This window comes from Salmo trutta, chromosome 4, assembly GCF_901001165.1.
Source record: "Salmo trutta chromosome 4, fSalTru1.1, whole genome shotgun sequence".
Classification (NCBI taxonomy): domain Eukaryota; kingdom Metazoa; phylum Chordata; class Actinopteri; order Salmoniformes; family Salmonidae; genus Salmo; species Salmo trutta.
In genome coordinates this window covers 32,478,002-32,502,202 of record NC_042960.1, presented here as the reverse complement: position 1 = coordinate 32,502,202, position 24,201 = coordinate 32,478,002, and the positions used below count along the sequence as shown (strand labels likewise).

The 24,201-nt window shown below is 41.6% G+C and overlaps 1 protein-coding gene across 2 annotated transcripts in view; it reads right to left on the bottom strand.

Annotated features, from left to right (window-relative positions):
- Positions 1-24,201, bottom strand: part of LOC115192240 (cAMP-specific 3',5'-cyclic phosphodiesterase 4B) — a 319,267-nt gene that overhangs the window by 60,614 nt on the left and 234,452 nt on the right. For both annotated transcript variants that reach the window (XM_029750521.1, XM_029750522.1), the window contains 4 exons: positions 14,350-14,544; positions 13,479-13,515; positions 13,254-13,324; positions 1,014-1,063 (listed from right to left, as the gene is read on the bottom strand). In XM_029750521.1, the coding sequence (XP_029606381.1) occupies positions 1,014-1,063; positions 13,254-13,324; positions 13,479-13,515; positions 14,350-14,544 (353 nt within the window). The remainder of the gene's footprint in view (positions 1-1,013; positions 1,064-13,253; positions 13,325-13,478; positions 13,516-14,349; positions 14,545-24,201) is intronic.

Here is a 24,201-nt window from a genome sequence, read left to right as displayed (position 1 = left end):
CGTAAAAGGGCTTACTTCTGTAATACAGGTTAACCAGAATGATGAAGTCAATGTTATTAATCCCGTAAAATCAACCGGGCCAACAATAAAGTGGACTCCTCTGTCCTTGCATTCCTTGTATTGTAAGTCCAATGACTGGAAGTGTTTAGGATAACACACAGTGAGAGGAATGAGAGGCATGAAAGTAAGCTCCCTGTGTTATGACTGTCTGTAGCAGGAGACTCAATGGCATCCCAGTCTCCTTCACTGTGACGCTAACCACTAACGAAATCCCACACTTCTCCTGCTATGTTTAATCAACATTGCGGAGAGCTCCTCTATCGCTCTTGTCTCACCATTCAAGTGTGTGTGTGTGTGTGTGTGTGTGTGTGTGTGTGTGTGTGTGTGTGTGTGTGTGTGTGTGTGTGTGTGTGTGTGACAAAAAGGCCTTGTTGTTATGGCAGCCTGCGCTACTCACACTATCACCCATGTACACAGTTTGATAGCTAGTGACGTAGTGTAGGCTGAGGCTCAAGGACACAGTAAGGAGTTTCCAATCACACACACACCATAGTCTCAACTCCCTAATGATGGGTCCAGTACATTTCTAACGAGCAGGATTCACATGCTGTTGTATTTTCAGTGAGAAGATAAAGACATTAGGATAGAGTGGCGAGAGTGAAAGGTTTCCTGGAACTTCCCAGCGACAAATACAGACTAAATATAGGCTGGGGGTGGGGAGGAGGTGTATCTGAACCGATGAGAGGGGGGAAAGGGTCAGGGGTGAGGTCTCAGGGTTCAAGTGTGAGGGTGGTCACGTAGACAAGAAATCAAGAGAAGAGAGAGGGAAAGAAGGAGAAAGAGAGAGAAAGATCGGAGAGACCAAGAGAACAGTCTTGACATTGAGACAGTGTTTTAAGACTTAGGCTAATTCAAACAACAGTCAGTGGCAAACAGATGGACAGACAAACCAATATCACTGTTTTTGGGACAGAAGATGCATTGTAGGAGAGAGCAGTGCATTGTGGTCTTACCTGGCAAACAGACTCTGGTGATGGGAGGCTGAGTGGCCACAGGGGACCTCCTGAGGAAAGAGAAAAAAATGCAATAACATTATCAGTATGGATATAAAATACATTTTGATAGGCCAACATCAGATTGTTACATTGTGTAATGGCCAACCACATCTGCTAAGCCAATATCGGTTAAGTGCCTCTACATGAGGAGAAACAAAGAGGAAGACAGACAGAGGAGCATAAGAATGTCTGTGAGGATGAAAAAAGAAACACTGAAAGAAAGCGATTGTGCGAGAGAGAAAAAGATAGAGAGCGAGAGACAGGTGAGGAGAAACAGGGAGAATGAAAGAGAGACCGAGAGAGAGTGACATTGAAAAAGGGACCAGGTAAATGAGGAATAAAATGTGAATTGAGTTCAACCTTTTCATTCAACAAGCTCAAAGCACATCTGCCTGATCCACTCTGAGTGTGTGTGTGTATATGAGAGTGTGTGTCCCTGCAAGTGTGTGTTTACCTACGTGTGTGAAGTGTGTCTGCGAGAGTGCATGTGTGTGTGTGTGTGCGCGCGCGCGTGTGAAAAAGAGAGAGAGCGAGAGAGAGAGAGTGTAAGAGAGAAAAGAGAGGAGAGAGAGAGAGAGAGAGAGAGAGAGAGAGATTAATGTAGGTCATGGAGGCTTTGGGTTTTCAATGAGGCAGGCTATTCAACACAAGCATTTTAATAGGAGAGTTTGCCTTCCAGTATCTTACAGCGTGCTAGAGACAGACCGACAATAACAGGGCGATATCTAGGATGCAGGAGGAAGGATGCCCTACACCGAATCTTTCCACTGAAGCGTTGCATCCCAGTCTGAGTGGAGTCATTCTAGAGAAGGATGTTACTGTATGTGCTACCTAGTAAGTGACTCACGCATAGCCTGTTATGTGCGCATTACGTTTCAGATGTTCCAGGTAGGGTAACGTCAAATATGACTTAACATGCACAACCTAATCATTCACATAATGACAGTCAAGATCAGGTCAAATTCAATGTTGATGTACATTAAGTATAAACTTCCACAAATGAATTTGAGTAAATGAGATTTAGTATTTTGTTTTGATTACAAATAATTTTCTGGGTCGGTGATAATAGGGTTGTTTTTGTACGCTTCTGAACCATCCCACAGCTAAACCCGCTTGACAAAGACTGCAAACAGATTGTCCCTTTTTTCAAGAGGAAAAATAAAAACCTTGCGGTTTACATTCTGCAGGGCAGCGTATCATCTCTCTCCTCTCTCCCTGCGTTATTATTAAACTTAGTTGAGAAAAACACGAGGGAGAGAAGGAATCCCAGGTCTCATTGAAACCTGGGAGAATAATAAGACATTCGTTCTAAGTTCCGTGTTCTAAGTTAATTTGTTCTGCCTGAGGATGAACGGCGTGTCGAACTGTGAAAATGTTCCCATGCAGAGAGACGGTTCCAGTAAGACAGGTAGGCAGTGGGATCGTGAGTGGGTTGCAGGGCTGCCCAATCGAGTTCAACTGTAAACATCATCTATCAGACCCTTCATCTCTAAACCCCTCTCCAACACCACAACCCCTCAATGATATGACTTACCTACTCTACTGGTGGGATGAGTTTTCAGTGTTGAATGAAAATGGCTGAATGAGTGTTAGTATAGGAATACAGCTTGTACTCTTTGTTGCAGGGATCTTAATGCTTGTGTTTATTAACTGACACTTTTGATATTCTGGATTTCCCTTGAGTATCTATGCGATTGGATTGTGGCTCAAACGGGAAATAAAAGTATTATCCGAGTTCTCGTTGAGGCTATGTCATCATTGTAGTGTACCTAATGTGCAATGTTTTAGCTTAACATTTATGTGAAATCCGTCGATGCGTTGGATACCAGATAACGTTAAAAGAATTGCGGGAAAACATTGCTTGGTAGTCGGGGGCGAAGGACACTGCGTACCGGTGTCCTGGCCATCTAGCTAGCTACTTCACTCGCCGTAACGTTAACTGCAGTGTTGCAAACTCCTCAGTAAGGAAAGTAGCTATTGGCTGTCCTAAAAGTCGCTAGAAGTCGCTAAATGACGTCATCACCTAATTTGCATAATTGGCCATGTGCATGTAATTGTGATGGACGCTGTAGGAGAGAGAAATAACGTAGTGGGAGAGACAAAAAGTCAGTAACAACACCCTAAATATGTCAAGACCTACAAATGAGCAAGCTGCAGAGAGTGGCACACACAGCGAATAAGAACCAGATATTTGAGGCCATACTCCTCCTTCAGCACTTTATGGACCCCATTGTTAATCCCCGTCATAACAGAGGCATTGTCAGTCCCTATCCCCAGGAGATTATTTTTTAAGACAACACTTCTCGAGGAAAGCCACAACAGAACGGGCTATAGATTTGGCATCTCCTGCCTCCAACTCAACAAGCCCCAGAAATGTTGATACAATTGTCTGCTTGGTGTCACTAAAGTACCTAATGACAACCCCCCAGGTACTTAGAAACACTTACATCCGTGGACTTATCGAGGAGGAGGCTGAAACGCTGGTCACCAACATCTGCAACCAACTTTTTCAGAAAGTATGGTGCTAAAACACCATTAATCATTTTTGTGCACTTTGAAGTGGGTAGCAGCAGTGGAGTCTGAGAAAGCAGCTCTATATGCTTCTCCAATGTGATCACATGCCAGCATGGAACAGTGTTCAGCGATAGCTAATGCCATGGTGCCCTCAGCCTTTTTTGCAGAGTAAATTTTTTTAACCATAAATGGCAGCTTGTTTTGGGTGGAACTGTTATAAGTCTTTGCCTTTTGAGTATGTTTTTGAGTTGTCATACACGGGCAGTATGCACGGGCAGTGTATCATCTCCAATAAATGGCTTCAACCAGCCTTTGAATTCAGGGTTTGATTCCCACTCCTTTCTGTATTTTTGAGTGTACTGTACAGTTTAGACTGAGACATGATGAGCTAGCCAGCTAGATTTTTAGCTTATGTCACAGAGAGGCACACACACAGTGGACAAGGTGAGTAAGTGACTGAGGCTGTGTGATTCAAATGCAGTGATTTATTTTTGTGGAGTGATTTATTTTAGACATAGAACATTTTACATTTACATCCCGCCCTGAATGTAAGCCAGCATTCACGATTCATTTGCAGTCTGGACGCGGAAGGGTGAACATCTCCTGCTCTGACTGCAGCTGGGAGGGACTGCTGCGAGAGGACTGGGCCACCTGGGAGTGCTTTGGGATGGGTTGAGGCCCACGGCAGCACCCGCTGCTCGTTGAGAAGAGTAAGAACAATACGTGCTTTCGCGTCAGAGTCTCCAAATGTCTCCAATAACACCAGAAAAAGTCGCTAGGTTTGTTGCTAGTCGATTTAAAAAAAATGTGTCGGTAGAGGGGTCTGAATACTCGCTAAATATAGCGACAAAGCCGCTAAGTTGGCAACACTGGTTAACTGAACTGTGGGAAATCAGTGCTTGGCAGGCGGGGCCGAAGGACACTGTGTACCGTTTATACGTTCATTGTGTATTAGTTTTGACCTAAAGTCCGTTGTCAGTCGTTTGGACGCTATCCTCTCTGTGGTAAACAGAAAAAAAATGTGTCAGGCCCGCAAGTGACCGTCCTGGCTTTGGAGAGGGGCCTGGGAGATACAGGGCCTGTTAGATGATATCTGCAGCTAGACAAACCCCTCTCGGGCTGCCATCTCTAATGCATTGGGCATGAGACGCACACATTTGACCCTCTTCTCATGCTCACACGCCACACATCTTATATCTCACGCACTGAAAAGTACTGCTTTTATTTGTCTAATTAGTCCATTGTATAGTCAGTGCATTAACTTTTCAACTGTGACTCCAAATAGCTTTGAAATCGGCGCATCTGCACCTGGAATTTAACATCACGAGCGGAACCTCTATCATTGTCCTGTCCTGACACAGCACTGTGAACCGAGGCACATTGAAGCATATGATTGGTCTAGTTCTGTAAGACATCAAGGGGATTAGATGAGCGTTTAAAGAAATGCCCCTCAAGATTAGAGGGGAGCCGAAGCGGCTGAATGGAGAGAAAGAACGTACGTCCTCCAATGAGTTTATAAAACTGTAAAAAGAGCAGCACGAGTGCTGTTTTCTTGTACATTACACAATGTTGTCAACAAATTAGGAATGCCGTTACTCCCGTCCCTATTGCAAAATGTTGCCTTAAATCAATTTGGTAATTGGTAGCCTAATGTTGCAGGTGTGAAAGAAATACCTGAGCGTCGTTTCTTTCTTTCTGGTGCTGACGAGAAAAAAAAACTGTCGGGGGACGTAATCTTGTTCTGTTCAACCAATCCAATAAATGTGGAGGAGGAGTTAAGACGGAGTGTCGCCTTGTTAACGTCCAAAAGCAGAAGTCGCGTCACAGGCTTTCTTTCCAATTTCCCTGATAAACCGATTCATTTCAGCCCACCGAGGGTTGGTGACAAGGGGCCAGGGTTCTGGTAAAGAAGCACAGTTTGGACTGCTCCTTCAACTTTTCTTTGGTACTGCAGTTTAACTGACGCCCAGCCCAGAAAGACAATTTCCATAGACGGCCACATAGAGAAGTCAAATTCGAACATTCCTAATAAAACACTTTAGTCATCATCTTTGTGCACGAAACATCCATTGAATTATTCAAATAATTGTCGCTGAGGACAATTTTTTCCCATCACTCACAGCAGAAGAAATACAAATGTATATTTATCCAATGTCTGCCATGTATTTGGATCACGTGTGCACACTGAGTGTTAGTGCTCGTGTGAAGTTGGACCGTGTAAACCGGATGCCACCTGGATATAGATGGTCCATGAATTAGCGTATGAGAACGTCAGTAGATTAAGTTGAATATAACTCTATTCTCTAGTTTTTACCAAAACCGACATGTGTGCAACAATGGGGCAAAACAGACAGGGTTGGCTTAGATTGTTGACAACATGTAAACTACATATAGTCTCCTATGTTTATTGAAAACATAAATTAATTAGCATTTGTTGTCTCTCAAATACATCGTTACAGTTAGTGGTTAGCAACAGTGCCTTCGGAAAGTATTCAGACCCCTTGACTTTTCCCACATTTTATTCTAAAATGTATTAAAACACATTTTTCCCTCATCAATCTACACACAATACCCCATAAGCCCTTTTGTTCACCTGACCTAGAATTCCTTACAATCAAATGATGACCACATTATCTCCCAAGAGAATTCTCTTTGATTATAGTCACAGCCGTGTATATCCCCCCCAAACAGACACCTCAACGGCCCTCAAAGAACTTCGCTGGACTTTATGTAAACTGTAAACCATATATCCTGAGGCTGCATTTATTGTAGCTGGGGATTTTAACAAAGCTAATTTGAGAACAAGGCTACCTAAATTCTACCAGCACAATGAGTGTAGCACCCGCGCGGGCAATACACTGGACCACTGCTACTCCAACTTCTACGATGCATACAAGGCCCTCCCCCGCCCTCCCTTCGGCAAATCCGACTGCGACTACCGTCCTATAGGCAGAAACTCAAACAGGATGTACCCATGACTAGAACCATTCAATGCTGGTCTGACCAATCGAAATCCATGCTTCAAGATTGTTTTGATCACACGGACTGGGAAATGTTTCGGGAAGCCTCAGAGAATAACATTGATTTATATACTGACTCGGTGAGTGAGTTTATAAGGAAGTGCATTGGAAATGTTGTACCCACTGTGACTATTAAAACCTACCCTAACCAGAAATCGTGGATAGATGGCGGCATTCGCGCAAAACTGAAAGAGCGAACCACCACATTCAACCATGGAAAGATGTCGGGGAATATGGCCGAATATAAACAGTGTAGTTATTCCCTCCACAAGGCAATCAAACAAGCAAAATGTCAGTATAGGGACAAAGTGGAATTCAACGGCTCAGACACGAGACGTATGTGGCAGGGTCTACAGGCAATTATGGACTTAGCCACGTCACAGACACCGACGTCTTGCTTCCAGACAAACTAAACACCTTCTTTGCCCACTTTGAGGATAATACAGTGCCACCGACACGGCCCGCTACCAAGGACTGCGGGCCCCCCTCTCCTTCTCTGTGGCCGACCACATTTCCTCCGAAGAGAAATCTCTTCGATTATAGTCACAGCCGTGTGACTATTTGCCCGCTTTGAGGATAATACAGCGCCACCGACGCGGCCCGCTACCAAGGACTGCGGGCCCCCCCTCTCCTTCTCTGTGGCTGACATGAGTAAGACATTTAAACGTGTTAACCCTCGCAAGGCTGCTGGCCCAGATGGCATGACTAGCCGTGTCCTTAGAGCATGCAAAGACAAGCTGGCTGGTGTGTTTACGGACATATTCAATTGCTCCCTATCCCAGTCTGCTGTCCCCACTTCAAGATGGCCACCATTGTTCCTGTACCAAAGAAGGCAAAGATAACAGAACTAAATGACTATCGCCCGTAGCACTCACTTCTGTCATCATGAAGTGCTTTGAGAGACTAGTCAAGGATCATGTCACCTCCACCTTACCTGCCACCATAGACCAACTTCAGTTTGCATACCACCCCAACATGTCCACAGACGATGCAATCGCCATCACACTGCACAGTGCCCTATCCCATCTGGACAAGAGGAATACCTATGTAAGAATGCTGTTCATTGACTACAGCTCAGCATTCAACACCATAGTACCCTCCAAGATCATCATTAAGCTTAAGGCCCTGGGTCTCAACCCCACCCTGTGCAATTGGATCCTGGACTTTCTGACGGGCCGCCCCCAGGTGGTGAAGGTAGGAAACAACATCTCCACTTCACTGATCCTCAACACTGGGGCCCCACAAACAGTAGAGGGTGCACCCCCCCATCCACATCGACGGGACAGTAGTGGAGAAGGTGGAAAGTTTTAAGTTCCTCGGCATACACATCACAGACAAACCGAAATGGTCCACCCACACAGACAGTGCGGTGAAGAAGGCGCAACAGTGCCTCTTCAACCTCAGGAGTCTGAAGAAATGTGGCTTGTCACCTAAAACCCTCACAAACTTTTACAGATGCACAATTGAGAGCATTCTGTCAGGCTGTATCACCGCCTGGTACGGCAACTGCACCGCCATCAACAGCAAGGCTCTCCAGAGGGTGGTGCGGTCTGCACAACGCATCACCGGGGGCAAACAACCTGCCCTACAGCACCCAATGTCACATGAAGGCCAAAATAATAATCAAGGACAACAACCACCCTAGCCACTGCCTGTTCTTCCTAGGTTTTTGGCTTTTCTAGGGAGTTTTTCCTAGGGAGTTTTTCCTAGCCACCGTGCTTCTTTCACATGCATTGCTTGCTGTTTGGGGTTTTAGGCTGGGTTTCTGTACAGCACTTTGAGATATCAGCTGATGTACGAAGGGCTATATAAATAAATTTGATTTGATTCACCCCGCTAACATCCAGAAGGTGAGGTCAGTACAAGTGCATCGAAGCTGGGAACCGAGAGACTGAAAAACAATTTGTATCTCAAGGCCATCAGACTGTTAAATAGCCATCACTAACACAGAGAGGCTGCTGTCGACATACAGACTCAAATCATTGGCCACTTTAATAAATGGATCACTAGTCACCTTAAATAATACCACTTTAATAATGTTTACATAACTTACATTACTGATCTCATATGCATATACTGTATTTTATACCATCTATTGCTGCTCGGCCATCGCTCATCCATATATTTATATGTGCACATTCTTATTCCATCCATTTACATTTGTGTGTATAAGGTAGTTGTTGTGGAATTGTTAAATTATTTGTTGATATTACTGCACTGTCGGAACGAGAAACACAAGCATTTCACTACACTACACACTACACTACATCTGCTAACCATATATTTGACCAATAAAATTTGATGTCATTTTTTATTTGAATAACATAGTAAAAACAGTTTAGAAATTGTTGCTAATTTATTAAAAACAAAAAACTGAAATATCACATTTGCATAAGTATTCAGACCCTTTACTCAGCGCTTCGTTGAAGCACCTTTGCTAGTGATTACAGCCTCGAGTCTTCTTGGGTATGACGCTACAAGCTTGGCACACCTGTATTTGGGGAATTTCTCCCATTCTTCTCTGCAGCTCCTCTCAAGAACTGTCAGGTTGGATGGGGAGCATTGCTGCACAGCTATTTTCATGTCTCTTCAGAGATGTTCGTTCGGGTTCAAGTACGGGCTCTGGCTTGGCCACTCAAGGACATTCAGAGACTTGTCCCGAAGCCACTCCTGTTTTGTCTTGGCTGTGTGCTTAGGTTGTTGTCCTGTTGGAAGGTGAACCATCGCCCCAGTCTGAGGTACTGAGTGCTCTGGAGCAGGTTTTCAACGAGGATCTCTCAGTACTTTGCACTGTTCATATTTCCCGCGATCCTCACTAGTCTCCCAGTCCCTGCCGCCGAAAAACATCCCCACAGCATGATGCTGCCACCACCATGCTTCACCGTAGGGATGGTGCCAGGTTTCCTCCATACGTGACGCTTGGCATTCAGGCCAAAGAGTTCAATCTTGGTTTCATCAGACCAGAGAATCTTGTTTCTCGTGGTCTGAGAGTCTTTAGGTGCCTTTTGGCAAACTCCAAGCTGGCTGTCATGTACCTTTTACTGAGGAGTGTCTTCCGTTTGGCCACTCTACCATAAAGGCCTAATTAGTGAAGTGCTGCAGAGATGGTTGTCCTTTTGGAAGGTTCTCCCATCTCCACAGAGGTATTCTAGAGCTCTGTCAGAGTGACCATCGGGTTCTTGGTCACCTCCATGACCAAGGCCCTTCTCCCCCAATTGCTCAGTTTGGCCAGGCGGCAAGCTCTAGGAGGAGTCTTGGTGATTACAAACTTCTTTCATTTAAGAATGATGGAGGCCACTGTGTTCTTGGGGACCTTCAATGCTGCAGAAATATTTTGGTACCTTTCCCCAGAACTGTGCTTCGACACAATCCTGTCTCGTAGCTCTACGGACAATTCCTTCGACCTCAACGCTTGGTTTTTGCTTTGACATGCACTGTCAACTGTGGGACCTTATATTATAGACAGGTGTGTGCCTTTCCAAATCAGGCCTAATTAATTTAATTTACCACAGTTGTAGAAACATCTGAAGGATGATCAAGGGAAACAGGATGCACCTGAGCAAGATTTTGAGTCTCATAGCAAAGGGTCTGAATACTTATGCAAATAAGGTATGTTTTTTATTTTTAATAGATTGGCTAAAGTTGAAAAAAAAACAGTTTTTGCTTTTTCATTATGGGGTATTGTGTGTAGATTGCTGAGGATTTGTATTTATTTAATCCATTTTAGAATAAGGCTGTAATGTAACAAAATGTGGAAAAAGTCAAGGGGTCTGAATACTTTTCGAATGGCACTGTAGCTAGATAATTTTAGACATATTAGTATCAGTCAAAACCACTCAAAACAAGACATGGTATCAAGAACCAGATAAAACTATCTGAAATGAGCCACCTACGATTCCCCACATTGCAGCTGCTTGTCATTACATATCTGATATGCCTACTTGTTTCTGTGAAAATGAATTGAAATGAGGATATGTATGTTTGTAGCCATTCATGGACAGTGTTGAATAAGTCATATAAATAAGCATTGGATATGAAATACTTCGGGCATCAAATATCATGTTTTGACATTTCTGTAGGCAAAGGTGGTAGGGCGACACAACTCATAAACACGTCCTATTTTGTCTATGTCGAGTAAGACGATGGCAAGCACCTTTAACTAGTAGGCCTCAACCACCTGAAGATTGACATCATTAGATTTATCTTGAAGGTTGGGTGATTTGGAGAAGTGAATCATTATAACCAGAACATTTTCAAACACAGAGCAAACTGGTTTCTTTTCCACTGAGACCCCCACACCAGTTGGTCACCGGTGTTTTAGGTTAACGTGAGCTCTAGTGTAATTGCGTTTCCGTCAGGAGTCTGACACAAAAGACTTGGTGCGAGCATAATCAACAACGTCTGCATCAATCAAGCCAGTTGCTTTGTGAGAAGGTGCTACAGTTCACAGTTAGCCATTGTTATGTAAATGAGAGCTGAAAAGTACCCAGGGGCTTGGCCCCAAGTCAGGGCAGGTCTGCCAGAGCCATGGCCCAGTGAAACCCCTGTGCCGGTCTGCGAAGAAGGAAACAGAAAATTCTGAGTCTTTTGGGTAAAACACCAGGGTAAATCCTCAATTGGAACTCCGACTATATCAGGGGTGGCCAACCCTTGTGGAGAGCAAGCAGGATTTTCTTCCAGACCTATTTTAAAGAGATATTTCGCCCAAATTACAAATGTACATGCTTGCTTCCTTACCTTGAAAGCAGCCTATGGACAAGGAGAGACTGCAATCTATGCGTTGTTTACCTACTGCCATCACCCACTAATATGAGTATTTGGTGGGTGATGGCAGTATTGGTGCAGTGGTAACACTCCCTGGCATGCCCCATAACTCCCCACCTAAGAACAGGGATCAATCCCTACGTCCAACCTTCCCACTGTCTCCCCATCTAATTTCCTTACTGTTTAAATAAAGTGTAAAAACATATATATTAAAAAAGTATAATAAATATTTTAAAAAATGTGCATACTTTAAATGTAATCTTGTCCAGGGGTTGTGTCAGGGGGCAATAAAATTCACAATAGCAAATCTCACACCAAGCAGTCTTCAAAAATTAACAGCGGCTGGGTTGAATAGTTGGATACTGTCCTCTTGTGGATAAAGATGCAAACTACAGCACATGTACATTCTTTTTTGTTATTTATTATTTTACCCTGCTGGTCATCTATGAACGTTTAAACATCTTGAAGAACAATCTGGCCTTAATGGCCATGTACTCTTATAATCTCCACCCCCACCCGACACAGCCAGAAGAGGACTGGCCTCTCTAGGTTTCTTCCTAGGTTCCTGCCTTTTTAAGGAGTTTCTCCTAGCCACAGTGCTTCTACATCTGCATTGCTTGCTGTTTGGGGTTTTATGCTAGGATTCTGTTTAAGCACTTTGTGACATCTGCAGATGTGAAAAGAGCTTTATAAACACATTTGCTTGATTGATTGTTATTTCCCCCAGATCTATGGAAGCCCGTTCCTGCCACCAATATAAAGAAATCGGATTAGGAGGTATGAGATAGTAAGTCGTTATTATGAGATAGTAAGTCGTTATTATGAGATAGTAAGTCGTTATTATGAGATAGTAAGTCATAATTATGAGATAGTATGTCATTATTATGAGATAGTTTGTCATTATTATGAGAGTCTATATTTGGTAAACAGCTGAAGAATGGGACAGGAGAAATGTAACCACTCTCAAATACATATATGCAAGGACTGACTATCCATGAGATCAAAATGATAGTTTTAACCAGGTTTTGAAGCTATACAGGGTTTGTTTACAATTACATTGTTTACAAACAATGGAATAGAACCATCTTATATTTTGGGTTCTGGTGGGGTAAGACCGTTCGTTGGTCATGAGGCATTTCTAAGTTAAATTCTTTAAGAATCAATGGCTTCATAGTCATAATTTAAAAGTACAAAAATGGATGTACAAATCCCAGATTGCCCCTTTAATGGATTTAATTGTATTAATGAATTCATTAAATCTGATGTCATCAAACAGGCACCAACCCACATCAACAAAACTCTCCAATCCATTCATATGGAACAATAATATATCCATTAATATGGAACAGAAAGTATTCACCCCCTTGAATTTTCCACATTTTGTTGTGTTACAGCCTGAATTTAAAATTGATTAAATTGAGATTTTGTGTCACTGGCCTACACACAATACCCCATAATGTCAAAGTGGATTTATGTTTTTAGAAATGTTTACAAATGAATAAAATATGAAAAGCTGAAATGTCTTGAGTCAATAAGTAGCTAGCAAGTCTGTTTGCTGGGTTACCTCCACAACGACTGTAGCTATCTGGTAAACTTGCTAGCTACTTCAGTGGATGTTGAACACATATCTACCGGCAAATGAACACGTCTAGTAGCAAACGTGTTCAATTATAGCAGTGGGATAAGCGGGATAATCATCAACTCTATGCGTTCTCTGGAAATAATGCAACTCCGTGGAAGGGTTAGTGCCACGCTGCTAGGTGAGTACCACGTCATGCATAATTGTCCATAGAACGCATAGCCCCTCATTGATTATCCCTTACATATATATACCAGTTGATATTGTGGTTAGTGTGGTCTAAATGAATCAGTCAGATCACCAATAAGGCCAGAAGCTTACTTGTTGGAAGCACATTGGACATTGGTCAGGACTGTGAAGTTGTTTCTTACACTTCGAAGGCTTGCGAGGACCTGGAGCGAAAGAGAACACATTCATCCATTTTGAATACCACACAGGACAGTACCTAGTCCCCGGGCTGGGTTTCTCAAAGTGGTCTGAATGTAGCTGCGCTACAGTACAGAATTGAGGAACGGGACAGACGTGGTGGGATTAGAATATAATTACCTGAGCAAAAGGCGTTACTATCAAGTCATCCCCATGTCTGTGAACGCAAACAAAAACATGTCAGCAACACATGGTAAATATAATTAAGAAAGCATTTTGAACTGTATCATAAACACATATCAGGGTGTATGGGCTCCATCAGTCCATTGGTTCAACACCAGGGGAAAGAATGTTACTTTAAACCACATCTAAGGCGGTAGTCATTATGAAAGTATGTGTCAGTTAGTTACCGGGCCAAGTCTGTGCGAGTGACGAAAGTCCCAATTCCCTAAACTGTGCCTGTAGTTCAGCCATGAAGACCAAAACACGCACCGACCGACTCCACAGCCAAATCACAATCAGATCAGAGCTCAAATGGCCTTTTGCGTGGTAGGCCCATTGGTACATCAGTGCCAAAATAGGACTTTGTCACATAAAGACGTTAAGCAATAAGAACCAGTTACACTCTGACGTCACTAAATATCCCCAGAATTCACTTAGGTAACAAAGGAAGTAATGTGCAAGTAAGTAACAATTGTTCTACTGGAATGTAATGTTGTTAGGTCAAACACTGGATGTTCCTTGTTAAAGGACTTTCCACTTCTTTCCACTGTTCTGTGTTTGGAGTCATAGGGACTTCAAGATCTTTCTATCATCGGCTGAATCTGTCATTATATTTGGTCATTTCGGTTACAAATTAGCCTCTTTAGGAGCACTCTTTCCACTCATCACTATTAGTGGTAGTAGTTTCCATAGAAACGGGTGTCATGTGATGTACCTCTGTACCAATGGACATGGATCAAACACAATGGATCACTTCATGGTGTGTGTGTGTGTGTGTGTACATGTATATGTATGTGTGTGAGTGTGTGGTGTGTGCATTAAAACATACAGTTCAGATGCAATGGATGAGTTGCGGGACATGGACTTGGGCGAGAGGTCGTAGTCGCTGTCTGAGCGGTACAGGAAGGACTCTCTGCGTTGGTTGTGTCCGGGGAAATTGGTGTGTAGAACCAGGCCTGACCCGGGAGAGGCCGAGGGGTCCAACGGACTACAGCTGGCTGAAGGGCCATTCTCCACATCAAAACTGCAACACAACACAGAGACAACATAATGTTAGTAACACAATTACGACATGTTTTCTACTGGTCCTTTGTGGCTCAGTCGGTAGAATAGGGCGCTTGCAACACCAAGGGTTGTGGGTTTGATCCTGCAAGTTGCTTTGGATAAAAGCGTTTCCTAAATGGGATATATTATCTTTAATAGTTTCCACTTACAGGCCAGGTACAGAACAAAAGCCTGAGCGACTGCCTGTCCATGTATGTGCAACTCACTGACACCACAAATGAATATGTTCCTTTGGAAAATAAAAGTTTATATAAATCTAAAGTGTCAAGGTCTTGAGAAAAGTCTAGACTACAATACGTAGATGGCCTAACATACCCATGACAAAGAGCACGAGCATGGATGACAATCAGGATTATATTACACTGACCCTTATTTTATGGAATGCCAACTGTCCATCATTGGTTTCATCAGTAATAGACAGGATAGTGGCACATCATGAAACTATAGGCCTAACTGATACAAACTGGGGAAAAAATAGAAATTATGACATAGATGTTGCTATTCCAATCAGGGTAGGGGGTCAGTGCTGTAAAGTACCTAAGTAAAAATACTTTAAAGCAATACTTAAGTAGTATCTTTACTTTACTATTTCTATTTTTGACAACTTTTACTTTACTACATTCCTAAAGAAAAGAATGTACTTTTTACCCCATACATTTTCCCGAACACCCAAAAGTACTCATTACATTTTGAATGTTTAACAGGACAGGAAAATTGTTTAATTCACACACTTATCAAGAGAACATCCCTGGTCATCCCTACTGCCTCTTATCTGGCAGATTCACTAAACCCACATGCTTAATTTGTAAATTGTGAGTGTTGGAGTGTGCCCTTGACTATCTGTAAACTAAAAAACAACTATACAATTGTGCTGCTTGGACTGCCTAATAGAAGTCATTTGGAATAATTTATACAGTATAACTTTTGCAATTACATCTACTTTTGATACAAGTATATTTAAAACCGAATACTTTTAGACTTTTACACAAGTAGAATTTACTTGGTGACTTTCACTTTTACTAATAATTTTACATTAATGTATCTTTACTTTTACTCAAGTATGACAATTGAGTACTTTTTCCACCACTGGTAGGGGTTTGAGGAAAAGAGAGGGATCTTGACAAACATTCCCAGGAGAGATATCTTCTGAAAAGTCTCAAGGTTTTCCCAGGCAGCAAGTGGGAGATGATAGGGAAGAGGAGGAAACGAGTGGTGACCTCAGTTACTCCTCACTGCAGGAGGCTCAGCAGAGAGGAGGGCAGAGGTCTTCTGAAACTCTCACAAACACACGCATACACATGAAAGACCGCCAATCAGAGTTCAGAGAAGATAAACAATTAAAACACACCATCTGATTCAGGAAACCAGCCTGGGGCCACTGATGCATGTGATCTGGATAGGGCCTGATGAGAGGAGGACACAGTAATGTGTGTGTGTGTGTGTGTGTGTGTGTGTGTGTGTGTGTGTGTCAGAAAGCCTGTCCTCTCCGGCAGGATAATGTTTAGGACATTGCCAGCAGTAAAATTTGAGCTCAATTTCCAAAAAGACAAGCGCTTAACTTTGAAATTATACTGTATGACCGAAATTGACAGAGTGGGTAACATTTCCACTCCGCGGACCCGGTACAGGGACCAAAACAACCACTCAGAGTTTAACAGAAGATCAAAACTCACACCTCAGGTCTGACCTCTGATGAAAACAACAGGACACACACAGCAGGCTGTGCTGGGCCCAGTGTTTGCGGTATTAGTGATAAGTAATCTTATGAAAGCATTACATAAGGTTACTGAGGCTAAGGCTTTGGCACTATACTGTAGGGCATCTGAAACACATGGCTTTCACTACCACTACCCCCTTATTAAGTAAACAGTAAGCAAAATATCAACTCTGTTTGGACAGTGTGGGGCAATATGATCACCTACACTCTAGCTGAGGAACGCTTAACTCCGTTCTCTTATATTGAGGCGGAGTTAAGTATTGATAATTGGTCGCACGATTAGCTAAAAACACTGAGTCACCATCAGTCGATACTCGTAAAAATGCCAATTCTGAAAATGCTTACCTGTACCTATGTTTGTCCCGTAGAACTGCGGCTCTTCCACAGGTTGCTGAAATGTATACTTTTAATAAAAAATGGTCTTGAACTCAAACAAACAATAGCCCAGGCCAATGACGCGGCACACAGATTGTACAATATTAGGATGCAATATACAGTTGAAGTCGGAAGTTTACATACACTTAGGTTGGAGTCATTAAAACTCATTTTTTCAACCACTCCACAAATGTCTTGTTAAAGGCACAGTCAACTTAGTGTATGTAAACTTCTGACCCACTGGAATTGTGATACAGTGAATTATAGTGAAATAATCTGTCTGTAAACAATTGTTGGCAAATTACTTGTGTCATGCACAATGTAGATGTCCTAACCGACTTGCCACAACTATAGTTTGTTAAACAGCTTGGAAAATTCCAGAAAATGATGTCATGGCTTTAGAAGCTTCTAATAGGCTAATTGACATAATTTGAGTCAATTTGAGGTGTACCTGTGGATGTGTTTCAAGGCCTACCTTCAAACTCAGTGCCTCTTTGCTTGACATTATGGGAAAAATCTAAAGAAATCAGCCAAGACCTCAGAAAAAAAATTGTAGACCTCCACAAGTCTGGGTCATCCTTGGGAGCAATTTTCAAATGCCTGAATGTACCACGTTCATAATAATACACAAGTATAAACACCATGGGACCACGCAGTCATCATATTGCTCAGGAAGGAGACGCATTCTGTCTCCTAGATATGAATGTACTTTGGTGCGAAAAGTACGAATCAATCCCAGAACAACAGCAAAGGACCTTGTGAAAATGCTGGAGGAAACAGGTACAAAAGTATCTATATCCACAGTAAAACGAGTCCTATATCGACATAACCTGAAAGGCCACTCACAAAGGAAGAAGCCACTGCTCCAAACCCGCCATAAATAAGCCAGACTACGGTTTGCAACTGCACATGGGGACAAAGATCGTACTTTTTGGAGAAATGTCCTCTAGTCTGATGAAACAAAAATAGAACTGTTTGGGTCTTCCAAATGGACAATGACCCCAAGCATACTTCCAAAGTTGTGGCAAAATGGCTTAAGGACAACAAAGTCAAGGTATTGGAGTGGCCATCACAAAGCCCTGACCTCAATCCCATAGAACATTTGTGGGCAGAACTGAAAAAGCATGTGCGAGCAAGGAGGCCTACAAACCTGACTCATTTACACCAGCTCTGTCAGGAGGAATGGGCCAAAATTCACCCAACTTATTGAGGGAAGCTTGTGGAAGGCTACCCGAAACGTTTGACGCAAGTTAAACAATTGAAAGGCAATGCTACCAAATACTAATTGGCTGTATGTAAACTTCTGACCCACTGGGAATGTGGTGAAAGAAATAAAAGCTGAAATATATCATTCTCTCAACTATTATTCTGACATTTCACATTCTTAAAATAAAGTGGTGATCCTAACTGACCTAAAACAAGGAATTTTTACTAGGATTAAATGTCAGGAATTGCGAAAAACTGAGTTTAAATGTATTTAGCTAAGGTGTATGTAAACTTCTGACTTTAACTGTATATATGCAATATATTATATACAGATCTCTGACACAAGGGAAAAGTCGCTAGTTGTATTCGATAAAAGATTGATCTCAATTTGTGTCAGATTATCCACTCATTTCGGTCAGTTGTGTGGTATTAAAAAGGATTTAGTGAATGCCTTCTGTCATGTAAATGACGTAGAATTGCATGAAATACATGAAATAATATATATATAATCATTTTGGACCCTGCTAACAAATGTTCCCCATGTGTAAATCCTGAAAATGCCTCCATTCAACTGTAGCCTATGACACAAGGCTTGCCATCGTCCTACGGCATGTAGACTACACAGGCCCCTTCACTAAGCCTTTCATTCCTATCCACAGCATCAATGGAATGTGCACATTGTATAGGACCCTCCCTACTTACAATTACATAGATACAGAGCCTTCGGAAAGTATTCAGAACCTTGACTTTTTTCCACATTTTGTTACATTACAGCCATATTCAAAAATGGATTACAATCTACACACAATACCCCATAATAACAAAGTTATTTTTTGCAAATTTATTACAAGTAAAAAAATGAAATACCTTATTTACATAAGTATTCAGAACCTTTGCTATGAGACTCGAAATTGATCTCAGGTACATCCTGTTTCCATTGATCATCCTTCAGATGTTTCTACAACTCCACCTGTGGCAAATTCAATAGATTGGACATGATTTGGAAAGGCACACACCTGTCTATATAAGGTCCCACAGTTGACAGTGCATGTCAGAGCAAAAACCAAGCCATGAGGTTGAAGGAACTGTCCGTAGAGCTCCGAGACAGGATTGTGTCGAGGCACAGATCTGGGGAAGGGTACCAAAACATTTCTGAAGCATTGAAGGTCCCCAACAACACAGTGGCCTCCATCATTCTTAAATGAAAGGTGTTTGGAACCACCAAAACTCTTTCTAGAGCTGGCCTCCCAACCAAACTGAGCAATCGGGGGAGAAGGGCCTTGGTCAGGGAGGTGACCAAGAACACAATGGTCACTCTGACAGAGCTCTCTGTGGAGATGGGAGAACCTTCCAGAAGGACAACCATCTCTGCAGCTCCCCACCAATCAGGCCTTTACGGTAGAGTGGCCAGACGGAAGCCACTCCTCAGTAAAATGCACATGACGGCCTAATTGGAGTTTGTCAAAAGGCACCTAAAGACTCTCAGACCATGAGAAACAAGATTCTCTGGTCTGATGAAACTAAGATTGAACTCTTTGGCCTGAATGCCAAGCATCATGTCTGGAGGAAACCTGGCACCATCCCTACGGTGAACCATGGTGGTGGCAGCATCATGCAGTGGGGATGTTTTTCAGCGGCAGGGACTGGGAGACTACTCAGGATCGATGGAAAGATGAACGGAGCAAAGTACAGAGAGATGAAAACCTGCTCCATAGCGCTCAGGACCTCAGACTGAGGCGAAGGTTCACCTTCCAACAGGACAATGACCCTAAGCACACATCCAAGACAACGCAGGTGTGGCTTCTGGACAAGTCTCTGAATGTCTTTGAGTGGCCCAGCCAGAGCACGGACTTGTACCGGATCGAACATCTCTGGAGAGACCTGAAAATAGCTGTGCTGCAACGCTCCCCATTCAACCTGACTCGAGGCTATAATCACTGCCAAAGTTGCTTCAACAAAGTACTGAGTAAAAGGTCTGAATACTTATGTAAATGTGATATTTCAGTTTTTATTTCATTTTTATAAATTAGCAAAAATTGATTTGTCATTATGGGGAATTGTGTGTAGATTGATGAGGGAAAAAACAATTTAATTTGTTTTAAAAGAAGGCTGTAACCTAACAAAATGTGTAAAAAGTAAAGGGGTCTGAATACTTTACGAAGGCACTGTACATCTCTTTTCTAAATCAAAATGAGAACATATAGAATTAAGCCTGCCCTATTACCCCAAAATATCAGTCCAAGATGGACACCAGACTGACTGAGCCATTAGTCTGTCTGAACACAACAAAGTGTGGAGAGTCTTTCACAGAAGAGAGAGGGAGAGAGAGGGGAAAAGATAGAGAAAGAGAGAGAACGTTTTGTACCATATCCTCCATCCATCATTCCCACTAGTTCCAAAGATTCCTGTTTTCTGACGAGAGATAGAAGCAGGAACTATTTATCAAACATGTTGGCTGATATACACAAGCAAAAGCAAAATCCCTTACTGCAGGGATTCAATTATGAGCTTTGAGGAATGAAGGGGTCAGGATTACAACCAGGAAGCCTGGCTATGATTGGTAGAGTCCGATGTGTGAGCCTCTGCTGAAAGGCTCAGAATGGTCATGGAGTACATTGACGTGGATGTGACGGAAACATGAAACGTCCATGGTTAAATCACCTCTGGGAGCCTGAGTAGGGAACAACAGTTCAATTGCCACTGGAATGTATACATTAATGCATAATGGTGGATGCCAACCTGACAGTGAAAGTTTTAGCTTACTATGTGACCTGACCAGGAAAAACTCTGGGCCATAATTATAGCTCAACCTATGCTCTCATTTCAGAGAAGTGAGGATGAGGAGAAACGGTGTACAGTAGAAACCATCATTTCCAGTAAGTATTAAGTACTGTATTGTCTCTGTTCTGCAAAAACAACCAGGAAGTGATCCCAATGACCTCTGTGTGACTTATACAGTACATCCTTCCCCCATGACGCAGCTGAATCATCCCGCCTTAACAACAGTCTTGATGGGGGGGGGGGGGGGGGGGGTATACCATGGAAATGGGGAGTGATATAGGGGGAGCAAGTGTGAGAATAGTAGAGAGAGAGTCAGGAAGTAAGTGAAGAGTCAAGAGGTGAGAAGTAGGAGGGAGATTATTCGGGGACATGAAGTGACTGAAAGACAGTAACAAGAGAGACTAAGAAAATGACATTGAGAGTTATGTCTTTCCCTAGCACTGAGCAAAGACAGTGGGCAATGTCAAGTTAAGTCTGTTTAGCTCATGAAACATGGGGATTGGGGAATGACTGAAGGGCTATGGACATCCCCTTACAGATAAACCACATGATTTCACATGTGAAATCATGTGAAAACATGTTTTTGGAACACTTCACATGTGTAGTTTCATGTTATCACATGTTGCTTTACATGTCACATGTTATCACATTAACTTCACATAACATCACGTAATCACATAAAACGTGTTTTTATCAAGCGGGACATCTTAGTTACTTCCTGGTCTCATTCTTGCTGGAATCAAGTTTTAAAAAGTATTAATAGGAGACCGAATGCGATCGGACCACCATCTAATTGGCCTCCATATAACTCTTACAGAATTTACTTAGAAATTGAATCAAAGCCTATTGGATGACAATTTGTTCTTAACTAAGACAAAATAATTCCTAATTTACTTTTTTTCTGCACACCATAGGTACAGCAGATCCCCTTATTGTATGGGACACTTTTAAATGTACTTTTAGAGGCCATTCAATACTATACTCATTAAAACAAAAGTGGTTGAGGTCAAAAGAGATTAGACTAATAATGGAAATAGAGGAAGTAACAGCGCAGGTAGACGGTAATGACAACTGTCCTATAAAGGCACAAAATAGGTTAGAGGAAAAACAAAAAGAATGGGAGGTACTTATTCAAGAAGATCAATAAAGCGAATTGGATGGAATTTTTTTTAAATGCACTACATTGAATGTAGAAATGCTACCAAAAAGTATTTACAGAAACTCGTTACTAATGATCGGAGTCATCCATGATTCACCAAATTATTTGTTGAAAGAAGAAGCTAAATATTTTAAGCGTATGTTTTCTTTTCAGTCTCCTCCATTTCCATAGAATGATGTTAACTGTAAGGACGTCTTTCCTAATAATAATAATAATAATAATGTAAAATTAACAAATGTACAGAAAGACCCGTGTGAAGGCCAACTTACAGAGGAGGAACTTTTTGAAGCAATAAAATCTTTTCAGTCTGGAAAAACACCAGGGCTTGATGGTATACCAGTAGAGATACTGTATATCAGACCTTTTTTGATGTACTCAAAATATCCATTATTAGCATGTTTTAATTACTCTTATACAAATGGTAGACTTTCAGGTACTCAACAAGAAGGTCTGATTTCATTATTACTAAAACAGGACCTGGGTGGTATGTAGAAAGATCCAGTCCATTTAAAAAACTGGAGGCCTCTTAAATGTTCAATGTTGTGATGCGAAAATCCTGGCCAAATGCATAGCACATAGAATAAAAAAGGTTTTACCAGATATTGTTCATCCTGATCAGACAGGTTTTTTACGTGGACGATATATTGGAGATAATATACGACAATTACTTGAAACAATTGAACATTATGAAACATCAAAGATACCAGACCTGGTCTTCATAGCAGATTTTGAAAAGGCGTTTGATAAAGTACGACTCGAATTTATATATAAATGCCTTGATTACTTTCATTTTGGTGATTTTCTTATACAATGGGTTAAAGTTATGTACAGCAAACTCAGGTGTAAAATAGTAAATAATGGTTACTTCTCAAAAAGTATTGAGCTTTTTCTATTTATTATGGGCATTGAAATGCTAGCTATAAAAATTAAATCCAACAAGAACATCAAGGGGTTAGAAATCCAGGGGATAAAAACAAAAGTGTCAATGTATGCCGATGACTCAGGTTTTTGCATAAGTCCACAATCTGGATCCCTGCACAGTTTCATTGAAGATAATGATCACTTTTCTAGCCTCTCTGGACTAAAACCTAATTATGACAAGTGTAACATATTACGTATTGGATCATTAAAAGACAGTGTTTACACTACCTTGTAGTTTACCAATAAAATGGGCGGATGGTGAATTAGACATACTTGGTATTCATATGAGCAAAAAATATTACATTTTATTTGGAATGCTAAACCACACAAAGTTAAACGTGCCTACTTATATAATGAATATGAGTTTGCGGGGATAAAATTATTAAATATTAAAGCTTTAAACCTCTCACTAAAAGCTTCACTCACACAGAAGTTATTCTTAAACCCAAAATGGTTCTCCAGTAGATGATTAATTAAGGCTCATCCTTTGTTCAAACACGGCCTTTATACAGATTACAACTTCTCATTTCCGACTAATTGAAAATATAATTTTGTTTAAAGTATCGCCCTTTCTTTAACAAACCATACAAAGCTGGTTACAATTTCAGTTTAATCCTCCAGAAAAGATAGAACAAATATTACAACAAATATTATTGTTAAACTGAAATATACTGATGAATAAAAAAAAACATTCTTTAAGGAATAAAAAAAATGTGTATTATATTTATTAATGATATTATGAATAGAAACGATGGAGTTATGTCACATATGCAGCTATCGAAAATGTATGGGAATGTCTGCTCAATCCAAACTTATAACCAACTGATTGCAGCGTTACCACAAAAATGGAGGAGGCAAGTGGACAAGGGAGAAGGTAGGGAACTTGTTTGTCTGCCATATATTAAAGATACAAAGATACAAACTTTGAGTTTTTCAATTTAAATGATTCTAAAAAATTCTTGCCACCAACAGAATGCTATATACAGAACCAGTCAAAAGTTTGGACACACCTACCGTAAATTCCGGACTATAAGCCGCAACTTTTTTCCCAGTCTTTGAACCTCGCGGCTTAAACAATGACGCGGCTAATATATGGATTTTTCCCGCTTTCAATTTTTTTTTCTAAAAAAAAACACATTCTGTGACGTGCTCAGTTTTTTGGCGGCATGAAGTTTTCATTAGACCAATGAAATTGCCAAACGGGTTAAGGTCAAACAACTTTTTTGTTTACTGTGTAGATTAAATCGAGCGCTCTCAAACTTCCCATCATTCTGATTACGGTAGTCATTTTGTCACCCTCATCATGGCAAAGACACGGAGAAATGCATATGATGCAGCTTTCAAGTTGAAGGCGATTGATCTGGCTGTTGGAAAAGGAAATAGAGCTGCTGCACGGGAGCTTGGTCTTAATGAGTCGATGATAGGACGTTGGAAACAGCAGCGTGAGGAATTGACTC